The sequence below is a fragment of the Strongyloides ratti genome, assembly GCF_001040885.1.
Source record: "Strongyloides ratti genome assembly S_ratti_ED321, chromosome : 1".
Classification (NCBI taxonomy): Eukaryota; Metazoa; Nematoda; class Chromadorea; order Rhabditida; family Strongyloididae; genus Strongyloides; species Strongyloides ratti.
In genome coordinates this window covers 5,354,808-5,373,306 of record NC_037307.1, presented here as the reverse complement: position 1 = coordinate 5,373,306, position 18,499 = coordinate 5,354,808, and the positions used below count along the sequence as shown (strand labels likewise).

General features: G+C 20.8%; 4 protein-coding genes across 4 annotated transcripts; 2 read left to right on the top strand and 2 right to left on the bottom strand.

Annotated features, from left to right (window-relative positions):
- Nucleotides 1-361: 361 nt before the first annotated feature.
- On the top strand, nucleotides 362-1,450 carry SRAE_1000172200 (Glycogen synthase kinase 3 alpha; the record flags this gene model as incomplete). The annotated part of the gene is made up of 3 exons (XM_024648712.1): nucleotides 362-646; nucleotides 699-740; nucleotides 830-1,450. 3 exons carry the CDS (start codon nucleotides 362-364, stop codon nucleotides 1,448-1,450), a joined length of 948 nt encoding a protein of 315 aa, XP_024502662.1.
- Nucleotides 1,451-2,239: 789 nt separating this feature from the next.
- SRAE_1000172100 (Hypothetical protein) lies at nucleotides 2,240-2,908 on the bottom strand (the record flags this gene model as incomplete). The annotated part of the gene is made up of 2 exons (XM_024648711.1): nucleotides 2,240-2,485; nucleotides 2,537-2,908. 2 exons carry the CDS (start codon nucleotides 2,906-2,908, stop codon nucleotides 2,240-2,242), a joined length of 618 nt encoding a protein of 205 aa, XP_024502661.1.
- A 1,831-nt stretch (nucleotides 2,909-4,739) lies between these two features.
- SRAE_1000172000 (Dilute class unconventional myosin) lies at nucleotides 4,740-11,963 on the bottom strand (the record flags this gene model as incomplete). Its single annotated transcript, XM_024648710.1, has 9 exons — nucleotides 4,740-5,472; nucleotides 5,509-5,645; nucleotides 5,701-6,087; nucleotides 6,144-6,200; nucleotides 7,071-7,738; nucleotides 8,468-8,792; nucleotides 8,843-8,965; nucleotides 9,096-11,724; nucleotides 11,779-11,963. The coding sequence occupies 9 exons, from the start codon at nucleotides 11,961-11,963 to the stop codon at nucleotides 4,740-4,742; spliced, it is 5,244 nt and encodes a 1,747-aa protein (XP_024502660.1).
- A 5,376-nt stretch (nucleotides 11,964-17,339) lies between these two features.
- On the top strand, nucleotides 17,340-18,326 carry SRAE_1000171900 (Nuclear hormone receptor HR96; the record flags this gene model as incomplete). The annotated part of the gene is made up of 2 exons (XM_024648709.1): nucleotides 17,340-17,546; nucleotides 17,610-18,326. 2 exons carry the CDS (start codon nucleotides 17,340-17,342, stop codon nucleotides 18,324-18,326), a joined length of 924 nt encoding a protein of 307 aa, XP_024502659.1.
- Nucleotides 18,327-18,499: the final 173 nt, after the last annotated feature.

Below are 18,499 nucleotides of genomic sequence, written 5' to 3'. Positions count from 1 at the left end.
GTATGTAAAAAAATATATTTTTTGTTAAAATATTATATTTAATATACAAAAATTTAACTTATTAATATATAAAATCTTTCTAGTAATTGAAATAATAAAATAACAATTTATTATTTTAACACATATAAATAAAATATTATCTGGAGACTCATCACTAAAAAAAATATATATCTATGACAAAACTTAAATATACCTCTTAAGTAAACTATATATATTTTAAATTTTTGTTAAGATTAAAAAAAAAATAATAATAAGAATACAAAGTATTGTCATATGCAATATTTAAATTTTTCTTTTTATAACAATTTTCTTTTATTTATAAATAAAAATTTTTGAATGTAACATACATAATAATATTTGAATGGTTGTAGTTAATGTTTATCGTGTCCATGCAAACGGGATTGAAAAAAAAGTGGATCTTTGTATTAATAATAAATCTTTTATTGGTACAGGAAAATTTGGTTATGTTATTGATGCTATTGTTGAGACGTCAAATGGTACTGTACACCATGTTGCAATTAAAAAAATTAAAATTAATAAAGAGGATGAATCAATTATATCAAGAGAGTTATACTTTCTTCAAATTTCAACACATCCATGTATTGTTACATTATTATATCATTATATTATTATGACTGATGAAAATGTATGTAAAATGTTGTGATTTTTTATTTGAAAAAAACAAATTTTTTTTTTAGACATTTCATTGTTTAATATTAGAGTATTTTCCTTTGGATTTGGTTGGACTTTTGGCAAAAAAATTAAATAAAAGACTTAATTCAATTGATACTATGGTAAGTTATTTAAAAGTTATAAAAATATTATTTAGCTTTATTCATTTCAACTATTTTATGCATTATCTTATGTACACTCTCGATCAGTGGCACATCGTGACATCAAACCAGCTAATCTTTTAATAAATGATGAATATGGTATATTAAAATTGGCTGATTTTGGAAGTTGTATTGTTTTACAAGAAGGTGAACATTACAATCCATATCAAATAACACGTTTTTATCGTCCTCCAGAATTATTATTTGGAGCTGAAATATATACCTATAAAATTGATATATGGTCAGGTATATGTACAATGATAGAAATGGCTCTAGGACATCCTTTATTTTTAGGAAAATGTAGAATTGATCAAGCAACTAAAATTTTAGATGCACTTGGTATACCTACTTCAGAGGAACTTAAAAGTATGAATATAAAAAAAATTAATTGTAAAAGTAGGATACCTCATGGTATTATACAATCTCATGAAAAATATCTATTAACAAAAGAGATGATTGAACTTACAGAAACAAATTTAGTATACAATCCCAACCAACGAATGGAGGCAAATGAAATTTTAAAACATCCATATTTTGTACCAATATCACAAAATCAAAATTTTAATCGTGAAGAAAATAAACAAATTCCTTCATTTATTAAAGACTTTAATTTTTAATTTTTTTCCTCCATAATTTGTATGAGATAATTGTAATATATTTAAAATTTATATCCTACATATTAGAAAATTTTAATTAACTAAATTATTACTTTGTATTTGCAGAAATTATAACTTTATTGATTTAGATTAAATAGTGTTAGTAATATAAAACTTAATAAGATTTTTTAAGATGAGATATAATTTGTTTTTAATGGAAGTATTTAAATAGATTGTTAATATCTTCATTTTAAAAGAAAAACTAACTTTTTAAAAATTTTTCTGTCTTATGCAAAATCTCAAGATTCTATTTTTTTAAAAAATCTTTTCTACAACTTAGTGTTTTTAGATTTCAATTACTTTTTTTAGTCATATCACTAATTTTTCAAGAAATTTTTTTATTATTCTTTAAAGAATGGATTCATCTAACCAATTTTCGACATCGAAAAAATTCAGAACATTATATTCACGATTTAATGAGTATACAAAGTATTTTAATATTTGAATGTGTCATTAAAAATTTTATTTTTTAAAATACATTCTTACTATAAAAACTTATCCATGTTAATTCTTTTTTTTATGCTTTAAAATATTACATTTCTTCAAAAATTAATCCATTAAAAATAAAAAAAAAATTTATATAAAAAAATAAATAATACATTTACCAAAAATTTGAATAAATAATTAAAAAAATTTGACATTGAAATTGTTAAAATAATAAAAAAAAATTTATTTACATGTTATTATTTAAAAAAAAAATATTTATATCAAAATTGAATAGTATCATAATTATAAGTAACGATAATATTACTAATTAGTCTTCAATTTTCCTTCATAATTTACCACATTGTCAATAGTTGAGTCATCCTCATTATCATCAAAATATTCTATTTCCTCATCATTTGACTCCTCATCACGACTTTTTACACGAAAATAAATTGATAAAATAAATGTTATATAAAATCCACTGATCATAAATGGTGTAATATGATTAGGAGAGTATATTCCTAAACTCCAATGACCATAAATATGTATAACAAAAGTTATCGTCTGTGTCTAAATTTTTAATTAAATTAATCATGCGCTAAAGTATTACCCCAAACTTACGATTGCTCTTTGGATGGCATAAAATTTTTGTTGTCTAGGGTTTAATGAAACAGCAGCAGCAGACATGATAACTGAATATAACATGTAAGCACCAAAATACCTACAGTACAACTTATGAAAACTATCCAAATTTCCAGGTTTATTTAAGGTAAACTTTAAAATTTGCCCAGGAAATGACAAAATAATGATGGCATATACCATTGAGGCAAAACAATCAAAAAGAAACATCTTTTGTAAGGCTAAATTTGTCTTTCTCAACCCAACTAATTCAATTTTTTTTTTATCACCCTCCATATTATCACTATCAATATCAGTACTTTTAAATCTAATAAATTTACTAAACTCAACAGTAGCCCATACACCATAAATCATAACTGTAACATAAAAATATTTTTTTGATATTTTTAAATTTTTTTTTCCCGAATTATTTGTATTTTCATATAAATGGTATGCAGTAATCAATTCAAAAATTAAATGACATATTGCTACAATAAATTTTGAAAAGTATACTGATATATCAATTTTTTCATTATTTTTATATATTTTATAAAAATAATATGCCATTCCTAGATGGAATGCTCCATCAAAACGAAGAATATATAAGTGGTATTTATTTAGATAACCATTTGTAACAGAGGGTTGATGAATAATTTGTGGAATTATTATTGTTATAATACCAAATAATAGATGAAAAAGTATCAAGGAATAGGATGAAAGTTTAGATTTAAAAAAATAAGTTAGAAAAAAACAAAAAAAAAGACTATGTAAGCCAAGATCTTTATTTTTTTTGACTACTTCAAAATAATTTTCCATAATTTTTTTTTATATAATATGAAAAGAAAAACTAGAAATAGAATAAGAGTAAAGTTTATTTCTAAATAAAATCTTTATTATTTATATGAAAAGATATGAGTTAGTTAAAGTTAGAGAAAGAACATATAATGAATGGCAGAGATATAGTACAATCGATGGACAGAACATAATGTTTTAAAATTTGTGGCTTATATATATATATATATATAGAGTGGTCCAAGATAATCTTTTCTCGTAAACCAATTTATATATTCTTTCATAAAAGTTTTTCAAAATATTTTTATTAAAATGAATTGGCTAATTTGAGAACGTTTCTTGAAAGTGATTTTAGATTACATCATAATCCTCAAAAACATAATATTTCATTGTTAAGAATCTTTTTTAACTATGGTAAAATTGTACCATTGAAAGTCTTTCACATCATTTTCCAAAAAAAATCGTCAATTGACTTTCATTTTAGTTTTGTAGAAAATTTTTAAAATAAATAATTTTAGTATTACAAATATATATTTATTTTTATTATATTTGTTTCTAGGATTAATGATTCCAAAATTGCTATTTTTAGAAAATATTTTTGACATTGATATATGTATTATATCATAACATAAATCTTAAATCAGAATTTTAATAACTGTTATTTAAAAAAAGTCATTAAGATTTTTTAATATGAAATTAAAGTTTTTATTTTTGGAGTTAAAAACATTTCAAATTTTTCCAACTTTTCTTGAACACTTATAACTACCTTCATAATTTGAATTAACTTTTATATACTTAGTATCAAATAATCAAAATTCTTTTCTATCTCCCAGTAGCATTTTTTTATTAAAAAGTTTATTTGTTATAGGATGTTATAAACATTTTCTATCATCTGTTATCTTTTTAAAATATTCCTGTTAGGAGAATAAACTCATAAATCAAATTATCAAAAAAAAAAATGTTTTTTTTATTAATATGTTTTATATTACTATAGTCAAAATTTTTATTTAAAAATTGCATGTTAGAGTTTTTATATATTATGATTTTAAAAGTTTCAAATTTAATTATTTTATAATCAACATTAGAACTGTGAAGATAATAGAAACAAAATGGCACTATTAAAAGTAAATAGTGGCAAAAGTTCTTTTATTGTTATTATTATATACCATTTTGATTTAATGAGTAAACCTTTGATAATTATCTTTTTAAATTATCACCCATATGGATAATCCATTAAAACTATGGTAGAATATCATATTTTAATGTTTGTTTATATTTAATATCATAAGTAAATAAAATAAAAATTAATATAAAAGTTTTTGTTATCAATTCATTTGAAAGCATTTTTTTCAAATTATTTTTGTAAGTGAATATATATAAATATGATATAACATTATGAATAAATATTAGACATTTAAATTAATTTACAGTAAGAGGTTAACCTTAAACATGCTGGAATTGAAATATCTTCTAAATTGCCATCAGTATAAACGAAAGTTTCAACATTAAATGGTTCAATGTAAGTTCCACGTAAAAGTAATTCATCATTTTCTTTTTCTCTTCCTGATAAATGTTCTTTTACCATTGCTAAAAATTCTGGTGTTGGTTCATCATCTTCAAAATCTATGGATGGTGTGTAATGTTGAAGGATACTTATTATTTGCCTTGGTTTCAAGGAATTTGTCATCGAACCACACAATATTTCTACATTTTTTATTGTTTTTTGAGATTGTATAAGGTGAGTTGCCTGTATTAAAGGCTCCAAATATTCACAATATTTAGAAAGTTTATTCTTTTTTAACCAATCCCCTAACTCAGTTACATTATGTTTAATAATAAAAGCTCTCTCAAATGTACATAAATCTTTTCTAAATAACATATGATTTAATGAAAGAGATGATACCCATTGTGTTAGTTGAGAAAAAATTTGTTGTATAATGATATCATCAGCATTCATACGTTTTAATTTAGTCAAAATTGAACCCATAAAATCGAGTAAATTATCGAGACTTTTATCATTATTATTTTGACTTTTTGTTTCATCATGCATTAAAATTGCAGGTACAATTTTTGGTGTTAAAACAACTTCAATATGTTTTTTTAAAATTATTTTATAACCACTTTCAATTCTTGTTTCTAGTTGACGCCTAAAACTTTCTGTATGAATGTTTTGTAAAACTAACAATTTTTGTTGTTCTGTATTTTTTTCAAACCAAATAATTTCACTTTTATCATCTACCATTGAGTATTGTCTTAGTAAATTTAACAATTTCCATGAATTAATAAACCAAATTAATGCAACATCAAAATCTGAACTTTCCTATAAAAATATTATCAATAAAATAAAAAAAAAACTATTATAAAAAAATACATACATTAAAAATTTCTTTAATATTATCATGAATATTTGTAAAACAACTTGTGAAACCGATTTCATCATTTTCTTTATCAAATAAACGTAAAGCACCAAAAATAATATTTGCCGGTAACAATGGAGGAATAATTTTAATAATTTTTGCTCTTAATCCAATAACCAAACTATTGGCAAATTCTGGTATATTTGTAACTTTTATCAAACCTTTATTATGTTCACATATTCCATTATCCTTGTCATATTCAGTATTCTCATTTGACGATACCTTTCTTAAATTATCTATTTTTTCATTTTGTTTATTGATTTTTTCTTGTAATGATAAATTTTCATCAATAATATTATTAATTTGACCTGCACAATCTAGGTAATTTTGATTTCCCTCAACTTTCTGTAAAAAAATTATTTTGTTAAAAAAAGATAAATAAAATTAATAAATTTATTTACATTCTCTATAACTATGTCATCAATTATAGGAAAAGCCAATTGATAAAATTCAGGACTCTGGGTAAATTGAGTATTTTTAAATTCATTCATTTTTAATATTATATATAATAATTATATATATTTAATAAATTTAGGATATAGATACAAAACCCCAAATATAGATATACTCCACAAGTATGACTATTTAATATTTGTCGTAGTAAGTACTATAAAATAAAAATGTAAAACTATTGTTTACTTTATATAAAATATTGGAAAAAAAAAATATATATATATATATATTATTAATAAAAAGATTATATAAAAATTGAAAAACTCATATATATATATATAATATATGCATAAATAATTTGAAATTCTCTATAAAATAACTAATAAACCTAGAAAAGATGTTCTCCATTAAGGTGATGTCTTCTTATAATCATTAAAATGGTAACCAAATATTATATTGCCACATTCAATAATAATATTTCATAAAAGAAAAAGGCGTGTGTTGTTTATCTCACCTGCATTAAATATATTGACAATTATGTACATTATAAAATGTTTTGGAGACAACAAATTTAATGTTACTACAGGATAACTTTGTAGTATTAATTTATTAATAATTAAAAGAATATTTAAAATGTAAATATAAATCTTATATTTTAATAAACTAATTGTATTTTATAAAAACAAAAAAAAATTACTTATAGAAATATATTTGAAATTTTATTTTAAAGTATTATTTTATAAATATAACCTAATCCATTATTTTGTAAATATATAATTTTCTCAAGGGACTTTTATGTATGCTTGTAAAATTATGTATCTTATTGTAAATATAGTGAACCATTCAATATATATAATCTCACGTGATACTTTTTTTTTATAATTTTAAAAATATGATACTCTATATACAATTTTTTTTTTTAATTTTAAACTTACAATAAATGAAGTTAAATTTTCAATCCTTTGATGAAGTTTTTCAATTTCTGTTATTTGCTCATCCAATTGTTTATCTTTAAAAGAAAGCCTATTTTTTAGGTCAGATATTTCTCTCAATAAATTAAGTTCTGTCTCAAAAGAATTATATGAATCACTAGCTATAACTGAATCATCATCTTCACTATCATAATCTAAATAATTAATTCTTGAATCTTTTGATGATGTTATATTAGATGATTTTAAATATTTTTCCAGTAATGCTTTTAATTCATTATTTTCCAAGATTAATTTTTCATTTTCATTAATTAACCTATTGAATATATCTTTGAAATTTTTATCACCAAAATTACTAAATACAGAAATGTTTGATAGAAAAGATTTACTTGAAATTTTTTCACCCAGTAATGATGACATTTCATTCTTTAATTTATTATATGAACTTTCCAGAGATTTATACTTTAGATTATCATAACTAGCACAATACATATTTGTTGCTGATGACTCTTCAACACTAGACAAAAATTCATCTAATCTTCTTATTAGTTCATTTTCACGATACCTTAATTTTTGTATAATTTTTTGTTGTGAAAATAATAACGTCATTTGTTTTTCAATTATGGAATTATTTTCATTTGAGGAAGGTGAATTATTTTCTCCAGAATGTAAATCTAAAATTATGATATTAAATAAAGATAAAAAAAATTATAAGTTTTTTTAGATATGATGGTGAGAATGAAGAAGTTAACTTTTTAAAAAATATATTGTCTGATTATTTAAATATAAATATTTTAATAAATAGTAAACAAAAGTAGAAGAAAGTAAAAGTGTATGTAAAAGTTTGAGAACTTAGAATATATTATGATAATGAAAAAAAAAGATTACCTCAATATGAATAAAATACATGTTATCTTAAAAACCCAAAAAACTACTTTTCATGTAAAAGAAAAAGTTTTTTTTTTTATTTTATATTGTTATTTGTTATTTATGTTTATGAATAGGTAAACCTTTTTAGATTTCTGAGAATGGAATTAAAAATTTAGGATAAAAGCTTATATTATATTATAGTATTAGAATTTGACTAAAAAACATGTTAGTAAATAAATGGTATTTAATTAATTATATAAATTATCTAAACAAATTTAACAATGTAAAAAAAATACAGTAATATACATCTTAAAAACAAAAGTGATTTAAAAAAAATCATGATTCATAATAAATTATGAGTAGCTGTATTAATTTTCTATATATTCTCTAATACTTTTTATTAAAACGACTAGAAATAGCAAAATAATTTGAAGATTGAAGTTAAACTGTTTAACAACTATCTTATGATTTCGCTAACAAGTAGGCAGCATAAATAAATACTCCTAAACAAGCAATAATCCCGTTCAACTCACCACCACTTTCTTGTTTTGATAAACGTTCTCTAGATTCTGAAGATTCAAAATTTTTTCTTTTAGATTGTGTATTTATAATATCATTGCGCATGGTTTCATTATCAACAAAAACAGGATTACTTTCAGGTGCCATTAAATAAGCATTTGCCATCAATTGAATTCTCATTTCTTCAACTTGTTTTTGAGCATCTATACGTTCAGAACATTCCAGTGCCAATTCATTACGACACTCAGAACGCTCTTTTGTTAATTTAACATTTTCTAAAGATACATTTTTAAGTTCTTCACTTAACTCAACAACTTTTTGTTTTTCTTTTTCAAAGAGCTAAAATTATATTATTACAAAAAAATATTTATCATAATAAAAAAACATACAATTTCTAAATTCTCTTTTTCTTTAGCTTTTTTATCTAATTCATTGATGTACTTTTCCTTTTCATCTAATTTATTTTGCAAAAATGCCATTTCTTCCTCCATTTTTTCATATTTTTTTTTATACTCCAATAAAGACAATATGAAAAAAAAATAGATTAAAAAATAATTTTATAATCTTAACATACCTTTCAATTTCAAATTTATCAATTTCTGAAGACAACAATTTTATCTTACTATCTTTTTCATTAATTACTTCCATATTTGAGACAGCAACATCAAGTTTCTGTTGTAATGAAATAATTTTATTTTCAAGGCCTTTGTTTAATTTTTGTAAATGACCAACACTCTTTGCCTCAATTTTTAGTTCTCGTAACTTACGTCGAGCCAACCACCTTCGAACCAAACATTGTACTTTAATAATTTTTATAGTTCTTTCAATTTGTTCTCTTCTAACAAGCCATCCACGAATATATTTTTGTATTGTAATTGCTGCGTTTTCATACTTTTGACGTAGATATTCTTTTCTAATGACATTCTTTCTATAATGTGATTGAATGACAACAACAGCATTATGAAGTTTTTTATAATTTTGTCTATGATAAAATCCACGCCATCTAGATTGAATTTCAATAGCAGCTCTGTACATTTGAAGATATTTTATACGACGATAAGCCAAAAAATATTTTAAAGATCCTTGAATTAATAAAAGTGCATTTTTTTTGGCTTTAAATAATTTCATTGCCTGATATTTCCTCCAATTACATTGAATGATAAGTGCTGCACTGGAAAATCTTTCATGACGAAGGCGTTCTAATTGAGCAACTTGACCAGTCCTAAAAAATATCTTTGTCTTTCCTAGAGCAAATTTTTCATTTTCAAGATATTTTGTACAAGTTATATTAACAAATTTCTTACAATCATTCTTCCAAAGTTTACCATCTTCAGTGTATAAGACACGATACCTTCGACTAAAATCTTCATATCCCATTCGTGAAGGATATCCTGCAGCACTAAGTCTAACAGTTTCAAGAATTCCACATGCACGTAATTGTTGAATACTTCTTTTGGATTCCATATAAAAACTTCTCTTTACATCATTTGGTTTAATACACCTGACATAGTGAGGTGTTGTTGAACTTAAAACTGATATTAAATCTTTTAAAGATTCTCTAAATTTAAATGAAACAGTTTTTTTTCTTTCATTTCCACTGGTAATCATTCCAATTGAATCATTTATCATATTTCTAATAAATTCAGATTTTGAATTTACAATAACTTCAAGTAACTGTTCATTGATAGTATTTTTATTTTTTTCTATAAATCCCTCAATTTTATATTGAACATCAGCAGCAAAATGTTTAACAATAAAACTGGGATCATATATCTTTGGTAACATAAAATTTGGATTTTTTGATATATTTTTACATGTACTCATTGATCTTAACCAATCTTCATCTGTTCCTCTTCCAATTTTACATTGTTCATCCAAGTAATCTATAATACCAGGTCGATTTTCAATTAAGTCAATACATGGTTGATTATCATAAAAATCAATACGAACCCACTCAATACCTTCACGAACATACTCTTCTTGTTCTAATTTAAAGACATGTTGATTGAATTGTTGTTGTAATTTTTCATTTGCATAATTAATACAAAATTGTTCAAATGAATTAATTGTAAATGTCTCAAAACCATAAATATCTAAAACTCCAACAAATTTAGATTCAAGTTTATTATCTTTATTAGGACTTTTCATAATATTTCCTTTATTATTTTTTTCCACTGAAAGAGAAATATTAATTTGTTCAACAATCCAATTAAACAATGAAGAATATAAAAGTTTTGATAAAGCATCTCTATTTATAATTGCTTCTGTCTTTGTTAGTGGTTTTCTCATTAATTCTTTACCACATCGTATTTCTCTTTCTGTCAACCAAAGTTTTAAAATAGAAGAATCAACAGATAAATAGTTAGCACAAATATTAAGCAAATTATTACTATCATCATCAATAATCTGAGCAATACTTTCATTTATTTCTGTATAATTAATATTTCCAATAATTAATATCGCAGTTAAAATTTTAAAAACAATATATTGTAACTCATTAGAAATTCCTAATCGAGTTAATGCATTGATTGTTTCATAAAATTCTTTTTCATCATCAACACCATCAATAGCATCACATCTACCACCATATAAATATGAATATTTGGTACAATCCATTAACTTTAAATCTTTTAATATATCATTATTTCTAGCAGCACATATTTGATAAAATATATGATAATTACGTTCATCAGAAGTTTGAAATACAACACGTGATGTTTCTAATAAATATGTTCTCATTTCAGCACCCGATATAGTTCTCCTTTTATTAAAATTTATTTTTATAAATTTTCCAAATCTTGATGAATTATCATTTCTAATTGTTTTAGCATTTCCAATAGCTTCCATAATTGGATTTAATGCCAATACCTTTTTTTCTATCCCTGTTTCATTTTTTTCACTTTCTTTCCAATTAGATGCTACAGTTGCTAAGTATCGCATTACAAATTTAGCACTAACTGTTTTTCCAGCTCCACTTTCACCACTAACTATAATAGATTGATTTTTTCCATATTCACATAAATCATGATATGCTTCTTCAGAAATTGCATAAATATGAGGATCAAGACCACGAACTTGTTTACCAACACCACTATAAACTTGTATAACTTCATCACCATATAAATTAGAACAATCACAATAAGGATTAATAGCAACTAATACAATTCCACAATAGGTATAAATAGAAGATAATGTTTCAAATCTATATTGTAAATTACTTAAAACTGCAGGTTCATGAAGATATGACAAACTAGTTAAATCATTTTTTCCTCTTAAAATATCAGGATTTTTTAAGAATGGTAAATCATTACTTAATATATCATACTCAATAATATCATCTTCATCATCAATACTTTGTAATAATATAGTAGATTGAGAAAATTTTATATTATCTAATAATACATAACATTTCCATACAACATCAGAATCCCTAATCCATACAGATGTTCCTTTTGTATAATTTTCTAATGGAAATTTTTCCTGTCTACCTAATGTACACATTGGATCCATTTTAGATTTTACATATAACCTAATAGGATATTTATAATTAAAATAATATTAATTTATATCCAATAATAAAGTATTAATAACTAAAAAAATAAATAAATAAATATATATTTATTAAAATATATATATAAAATAATCATTTAATGTAAATTAATATTAAAGATTTTGAAAAATATTAAACAATGATATAAAATAATTTCAATATATATTTAATCTTTTAAAAAAATTAATAATTTAATGTCAAATAAAAAATTGATTCTAATATAAAATAAGGTTATAACCGTCTTTCATATAAAATGATCAATAATTTTATCGTAATATGATACAATGATTTTATTTTTCATAAATGAAAATTCACTATATATATATATATTTATATTCTTATTGACTATTTAATGTTAAAGAAAAGATAAAAACGCGGGAGTTAAAAATGAGCACATTTCTTAAAAGACCAGTACCCATGAGGTATTAAATAGGTATCAATGTAGTATTTTTGATGTCTACTAAAATTGATAATAAGAACAAAAGTTTTATATAAATCGTAATAAGTCTAGCTTACTAAATATTATTTCAAATGATATAGAAATTATATTTTTAAAAAAAAAAGGAATAATATTTGAATATTATAAAGATCAAAACCATATATGTATATGCATATAATTATAATCTTTATTCACTAAAAAAATTTTTTTGTTAAATTATAATAATAATAATAATAAAGAATATATATCAACAAAAAGTTTTCTTAAAATATAATTTATATCAAATGATTTTAATTAATTACAATTTTAATTTTTAACAAAAAATAAATAAATAAATTATTTTAATTTAAATGTTTAAAAAAAAAATGTTAGTATAGGTAAGACAATTAATTTATATTATTTAAAAAAGTCAATATAAGGATAGGTCAAACTAATTAAGTACTTAATGTTATTATTTTAATAAAAAAAAAAGAGATCAATAAAATGTTATGAGAAATAATTAAAAGATTATACTTGAATTTTATAAGAAATAATCATAGATTCTTAGATAAAAAAAAAATGTGTAAATTAACATATGAACAGTCTACCAAAATTAATTGTCGTCTAAAAGAAATTATGATAAACCTTATATTGGAACAATGATTGAACCAATGATAGTGTTAGTTAAGGAATACATGAAATGTTAGTATCACTTAATTGTTTACTTTTTAATCATCCGATAAGCTTATATAAAAATACAAATACTTTTATTATTAAAACTTCAAAAAGACTGTAGATGAGAATAACTTTTGTTACAAGTTTTAAACTACTTTTGTGAAGTAAGTAAATAAATGGTAATATAAAACTAAAAAAAAATATGTAAATAAAGGTAAATATTGAAATAAAACTCAAAAAATGATCGGCTTTTTAACTAAAGTATTTAAATTTTATCATAATTTCTTAAATTAATTAACTAAAATCTAGTCTTTTTACCTATAACAAGTGTTTTTTTTTTTACCAACAGTATAGATATATCAGTAAATAAATATGTATTTTAAATTGTTGTACTTTCAAAAAGTTTACATAAAAAAAAAAGAAAAAAGAAAAAGAAAAACTTTTTTTTTTGACTAAAATACATTTGATATCTAACTACATTTTAAAATAAATAATGTTTTTATTTTAATTTTAATTTTAATTGGTAAGTAATACTATAAAATATATATATCTTTTTTTAGAAATATTTTACAATAGATAATTTTTTTATTTTAAATAATTCAAATGATCTAACTAAATAACATATTAATAATTTTATAAAAAAATTGTCATATCATTAAAAGAACTATATTTTTTTTTTGTTGATTGGTTTATCATATTAATTGTTTTTATATATTGTTATATTGTAATATTATATATAAATATTTTTACATAATTCAAACTTTGATGTCATTGGAAATTTAATATACTATTATTTTTTAATTATTCTTGATACATTAAAGGTACATTTTAAAAAATATATTTATATTTAATTCTATTGATGTTTCATATTTTTAATTATACATATATATAATTTTTATTCAATTAAGTGAAAATAAAAAAATTATAGCATTATTTTTATTATACGTGGTAAATTATTGACCTGATAATCAAATAATATTTTGCCATTCATACATCTTTAGAAAACTATTTATATTTTTTATTTTGAAAAAATAAAATTGAAGGTTACTTGCATCATATATATCTTATATTAAAAAAGTTATTTTTAGTATTTATATTACCACCATATATTTATATCAATAAACAATAAAGTGTTTTTTGATATAATACTTTATTTGTATATTTTGCAAGAGTATATTAATTTAAAAAAAAAGTAATTTAACATTAAGTAAAATACAGTAACATTATTTATATATTAATAAAAGTTTTTGAATTTACTAATTAGTTATTCAACGATAGTTCAAAACTATCCATGTTTACATTACCATATATATATATATTTTATATTAAAGAATTACAAAAGAATAATTGATGATAGATACTTTCTATATAAATTATAATATCAATAAAATTATTCAATTTTATGAAGATAATTAATTACCATTACAATAAAATGTGATTTTATAAATCATCTAATTAGACAACATGTCTGATCAATCTATACTTTTAAAAATCACAAAAAGGTAATTAGATACAATGTTACTAATGATTCTATTTTTAACTATGATTAAAAAATCATTATTAAGATCAAAAAATTTACATAAATAATATTCTTTCTTAATACTAAGAAAGTTGTAATATTTATTTTTACTTCAATACAAACAATTTTTATTTTATATGATAATAAAAAAATTTTATTTTAACAACCTTTTAAATAACTGAATGTGATAAAAATAGACTTATTAAATTTAGAAACAAAGAGAGATACTTTTTGGTATACTTATACAGATTCAAAACACATAACCATGGTAAATTAACAGGTTTTTCATTTTTATAGAACTATCCATTTATTAATTACGTATTACTTTGGTAAACAAAAAAAAAACAAACATGGAAAACATTTTTTGAAAAAAAAAATTTCTATTACCATGATATGATATACCTAGAAATTGTCAATATCTTATTTGTTTTATTAAAATTTATCGTAAAATGTGATAAAACTTTAATTATAGTTAAAATTACTATATATATTAATTTTTTTTTTCTAAATAGTATCTCTTTAACCAATAATTTTTAATTTTAACTTATTAACATAAAATAGTAATGATGTTAAAATTAGTAAAACAGTTTTTTTTATATAAACCAAAAATAAAATATCTAGAATAAATAACTTTTTTAACAACAAACAAAGTTAAACGAATTAAAAATTATAATATATAAAAATAATAAATAAAAAAAAAATTTTAAACTAATAAAAAATTCTTTTAACCTTCATATGATATTTATTTAATCTTTTGATCATTTATTATACAAAAACTTTTATTATTTCAAGAAGTTGATATTATCTTATTTTATAAGTTTTTAATTGATAAAATTTTATCAAAAAAAAAAAAATTTATTTATTGTAATTTAAATAACTATAAAAACATTGATATTGATCAATAATTATTTCAAGATTGTACCGAAAATATTATAGTTATATTTTAATATACAAACACATCACAAAGATTCTCTAAATAGTTATTTGACATCTCCCATACAAATTATATCAAATAATTTAATTTACCTTTTTATTAATGTATAAATAAAAAAAATTTTTTTTTTGTTATCTAATTAATTATTCAAAATATAATGAAAAATAATATTATTTTATAATATAACAATCCCGTTAGGTCTAAAAAAATGTGCTTTCTTTCTAAAAATAATTTTTAAAAATCATCTTGTGATGTTTGATAACATAATAAATAATATGTCAAATTTTTGTAATACTTAATAATATTAAAATTACTCTATTTGATATAACATTTTTCGTACACCATCATAATACAAATTTTAAAATATAATTATTATGTTTCCCATTACTAGTATAATTTGCACAAATTAGTCAAAAATTATGTGTATCTTTGATATAGTTCTTGCACATATCATAAAACTGGTTTAAAATACTTACAATAATAAACTTAATAAATTAGAAGTATTTCTTGGATATCAAGTCAAAAGATGATGAGATTATTGATCATCTGGTTAAACTTTTCAAAATACTTTTTTTATATATATTTTTTTAAAGAAATATTTAAATTTAAAATTAATATTTTCGATATCAATAATAATATTTGGTATTATTTGATATATGATTTTAACTATAATCATTTAAAAAAAATTTTTTTTTATATATACTTCAAATAATTTAAAATTATATACTCTATTCTTAGAAAAAGTAAATTCATAATCAAAATTATTTTTGAAATTGTATATAATGATCGAAGATTAGTACATTAAACATTAGTTTTCTTGAAACCTAGTAATTATCTTTGGTTGGTAAACAATTTTTCATATAATAAACTTTTATAAATATTTATATTTACATGTATTTTAATCTTTATAATTTTATGAACAATGATTATAATAATTGTTGTTGAGATCAAATCACTTTAAAATATTTTAATGTTGTTAATTTTTACTTTATTATTAAAATTATAATAAAAAAAATTAAGGTTAGAAGTATTAAATATGAATAAATAAATAAATAATATTTTTATTTTTACATTTTTATACAAAAAAAAATTAAAATATTGTAATATATTTTATATGTATGTTATTTAAATCATATATTATTTATAAAATATTTTGAAAAATTTAATATAATTTTTATTTTTTTTGTAAAAAAAAATATATTTAAAGTGTACTTAAAATTATCAAAAATTTCCTAACCCATTAAATATATATTTTGTTTATTTTTATCAAATTTCTTATTGAGAGATTATAAAATATTAAAATATTTTGTCTTATTAAATTGGGATTTTTTATTATATAATTTTGATTTATTTATAAATAAAAATAAATTTAAATAATCAAATGATGAAAAGATCAAATAATCAAAAATTTATGTTATAATAATAATTGTACGTACAAGAAAATTTTTTTACGTACAAATAGAAATAATTTTCAATCTTATATAAACTGGTACATTCCGTACTCAGTATGTTATATAACTTATAATGCCTTACTGAATATAAAACAAAGAGCGCATGTGATGTTTGTTTTAAATTGATAAAAGAATGTAAAGTAAAACTTTGAACAAGCAAAGGGGTTGGATTATCAATTGGAGGCGTTTACTAAATATTAATTACCTAATTTGTCATTTTTACAAACCATCCTGTAAACTAATATATATATAGAGTTATTCTAAAGTGTATCTAGAGTAACTAAATATTAAATATTAACGAAAAATAATTTAATATACTATTATTATTATTATTTAAATATGCGCGTTGATTGGATTTCTGAATCATCTACAAATTCAAGAAGAGACTCTATTTCTAGTTCTTTTTCTTCTATAACTGATATAAGTAGTCGAAATTCTATATGTAGTGATACTAAAAAAAGAGGTAATGCAAATAAAGTTTGTAGAATTTGTGGTGATGTTGCTTATAGTTATAATTTTAATTGTGTTTCATGTGAATCATGTAAGGTGTGTATATATTATTTATAATTTTTTTTTTTTAATATTTATATTTATTTTTTTTTATTTTAGGCATTCTTTAGAAGAAATGCATTAAGACCAAAAGAATTTAAATGTCCATTTAATGGAAAATGTGAAGTTAATATAGTTTCACGAAGATTTTGTCAAAAATGTCGCCTAGAAAAATGTTTTAAATTAGGTATGAAAAAAGAATTAATTTTAACTGAAGAGGAAAGAGAATTAAAAAATAAGATGGTTCGTGAAAAAAGAGCTAAAATTAAGAAAGAAAAAGAAAATGCTGAGAGAAAAAAATTAGAGTATGCTTTAAAAAATTCTTCTCAATCAGAGACTTCAGTTGATTCAAAGAAAAAATGTGTATGTAAATGTAATTGTGGTAAATATACTAATGAAATACCATTAGAAGAAGTATTATTATCATATATTAAAATAGCAAATGAAAAAAATAAGATAGATTATATTGAGCCATCTAATTTTCAGAAAACTTTATCATACTATAAAACTTTAACACCTATTTTATCACCTATACCATCTCCAGACAAGATATCTTCTAATATCCAACAATCTAATTATAATATACAACATCCAACTATTCCTCAGTCAGCACAAATGATTATCAATAATGCATTGACAAATTTTAATATTAATGATTTTAAAAAACCAGCAATAACTTTAAACAATCAACTTTTTAATAGTTTACTTGCTAGAGGAGCTATTAAACCACTATATGTAAATAATAATGTGAATAATTTCAGTAATAATTTCTATTAACATACAAAAAAAAAAGATTCTCTAAAGTTTTTTGTTTCATTCCGGATGCTACCAAATATAATCTCAAATCTATATCTCTTAAATATTATTTAGTACATTGTTTTTGTTCGTTAAAAAAATTATTATAGTGCTTTTCTTATTTAATAATTATAATAAAAAAAAAATATCTTTTT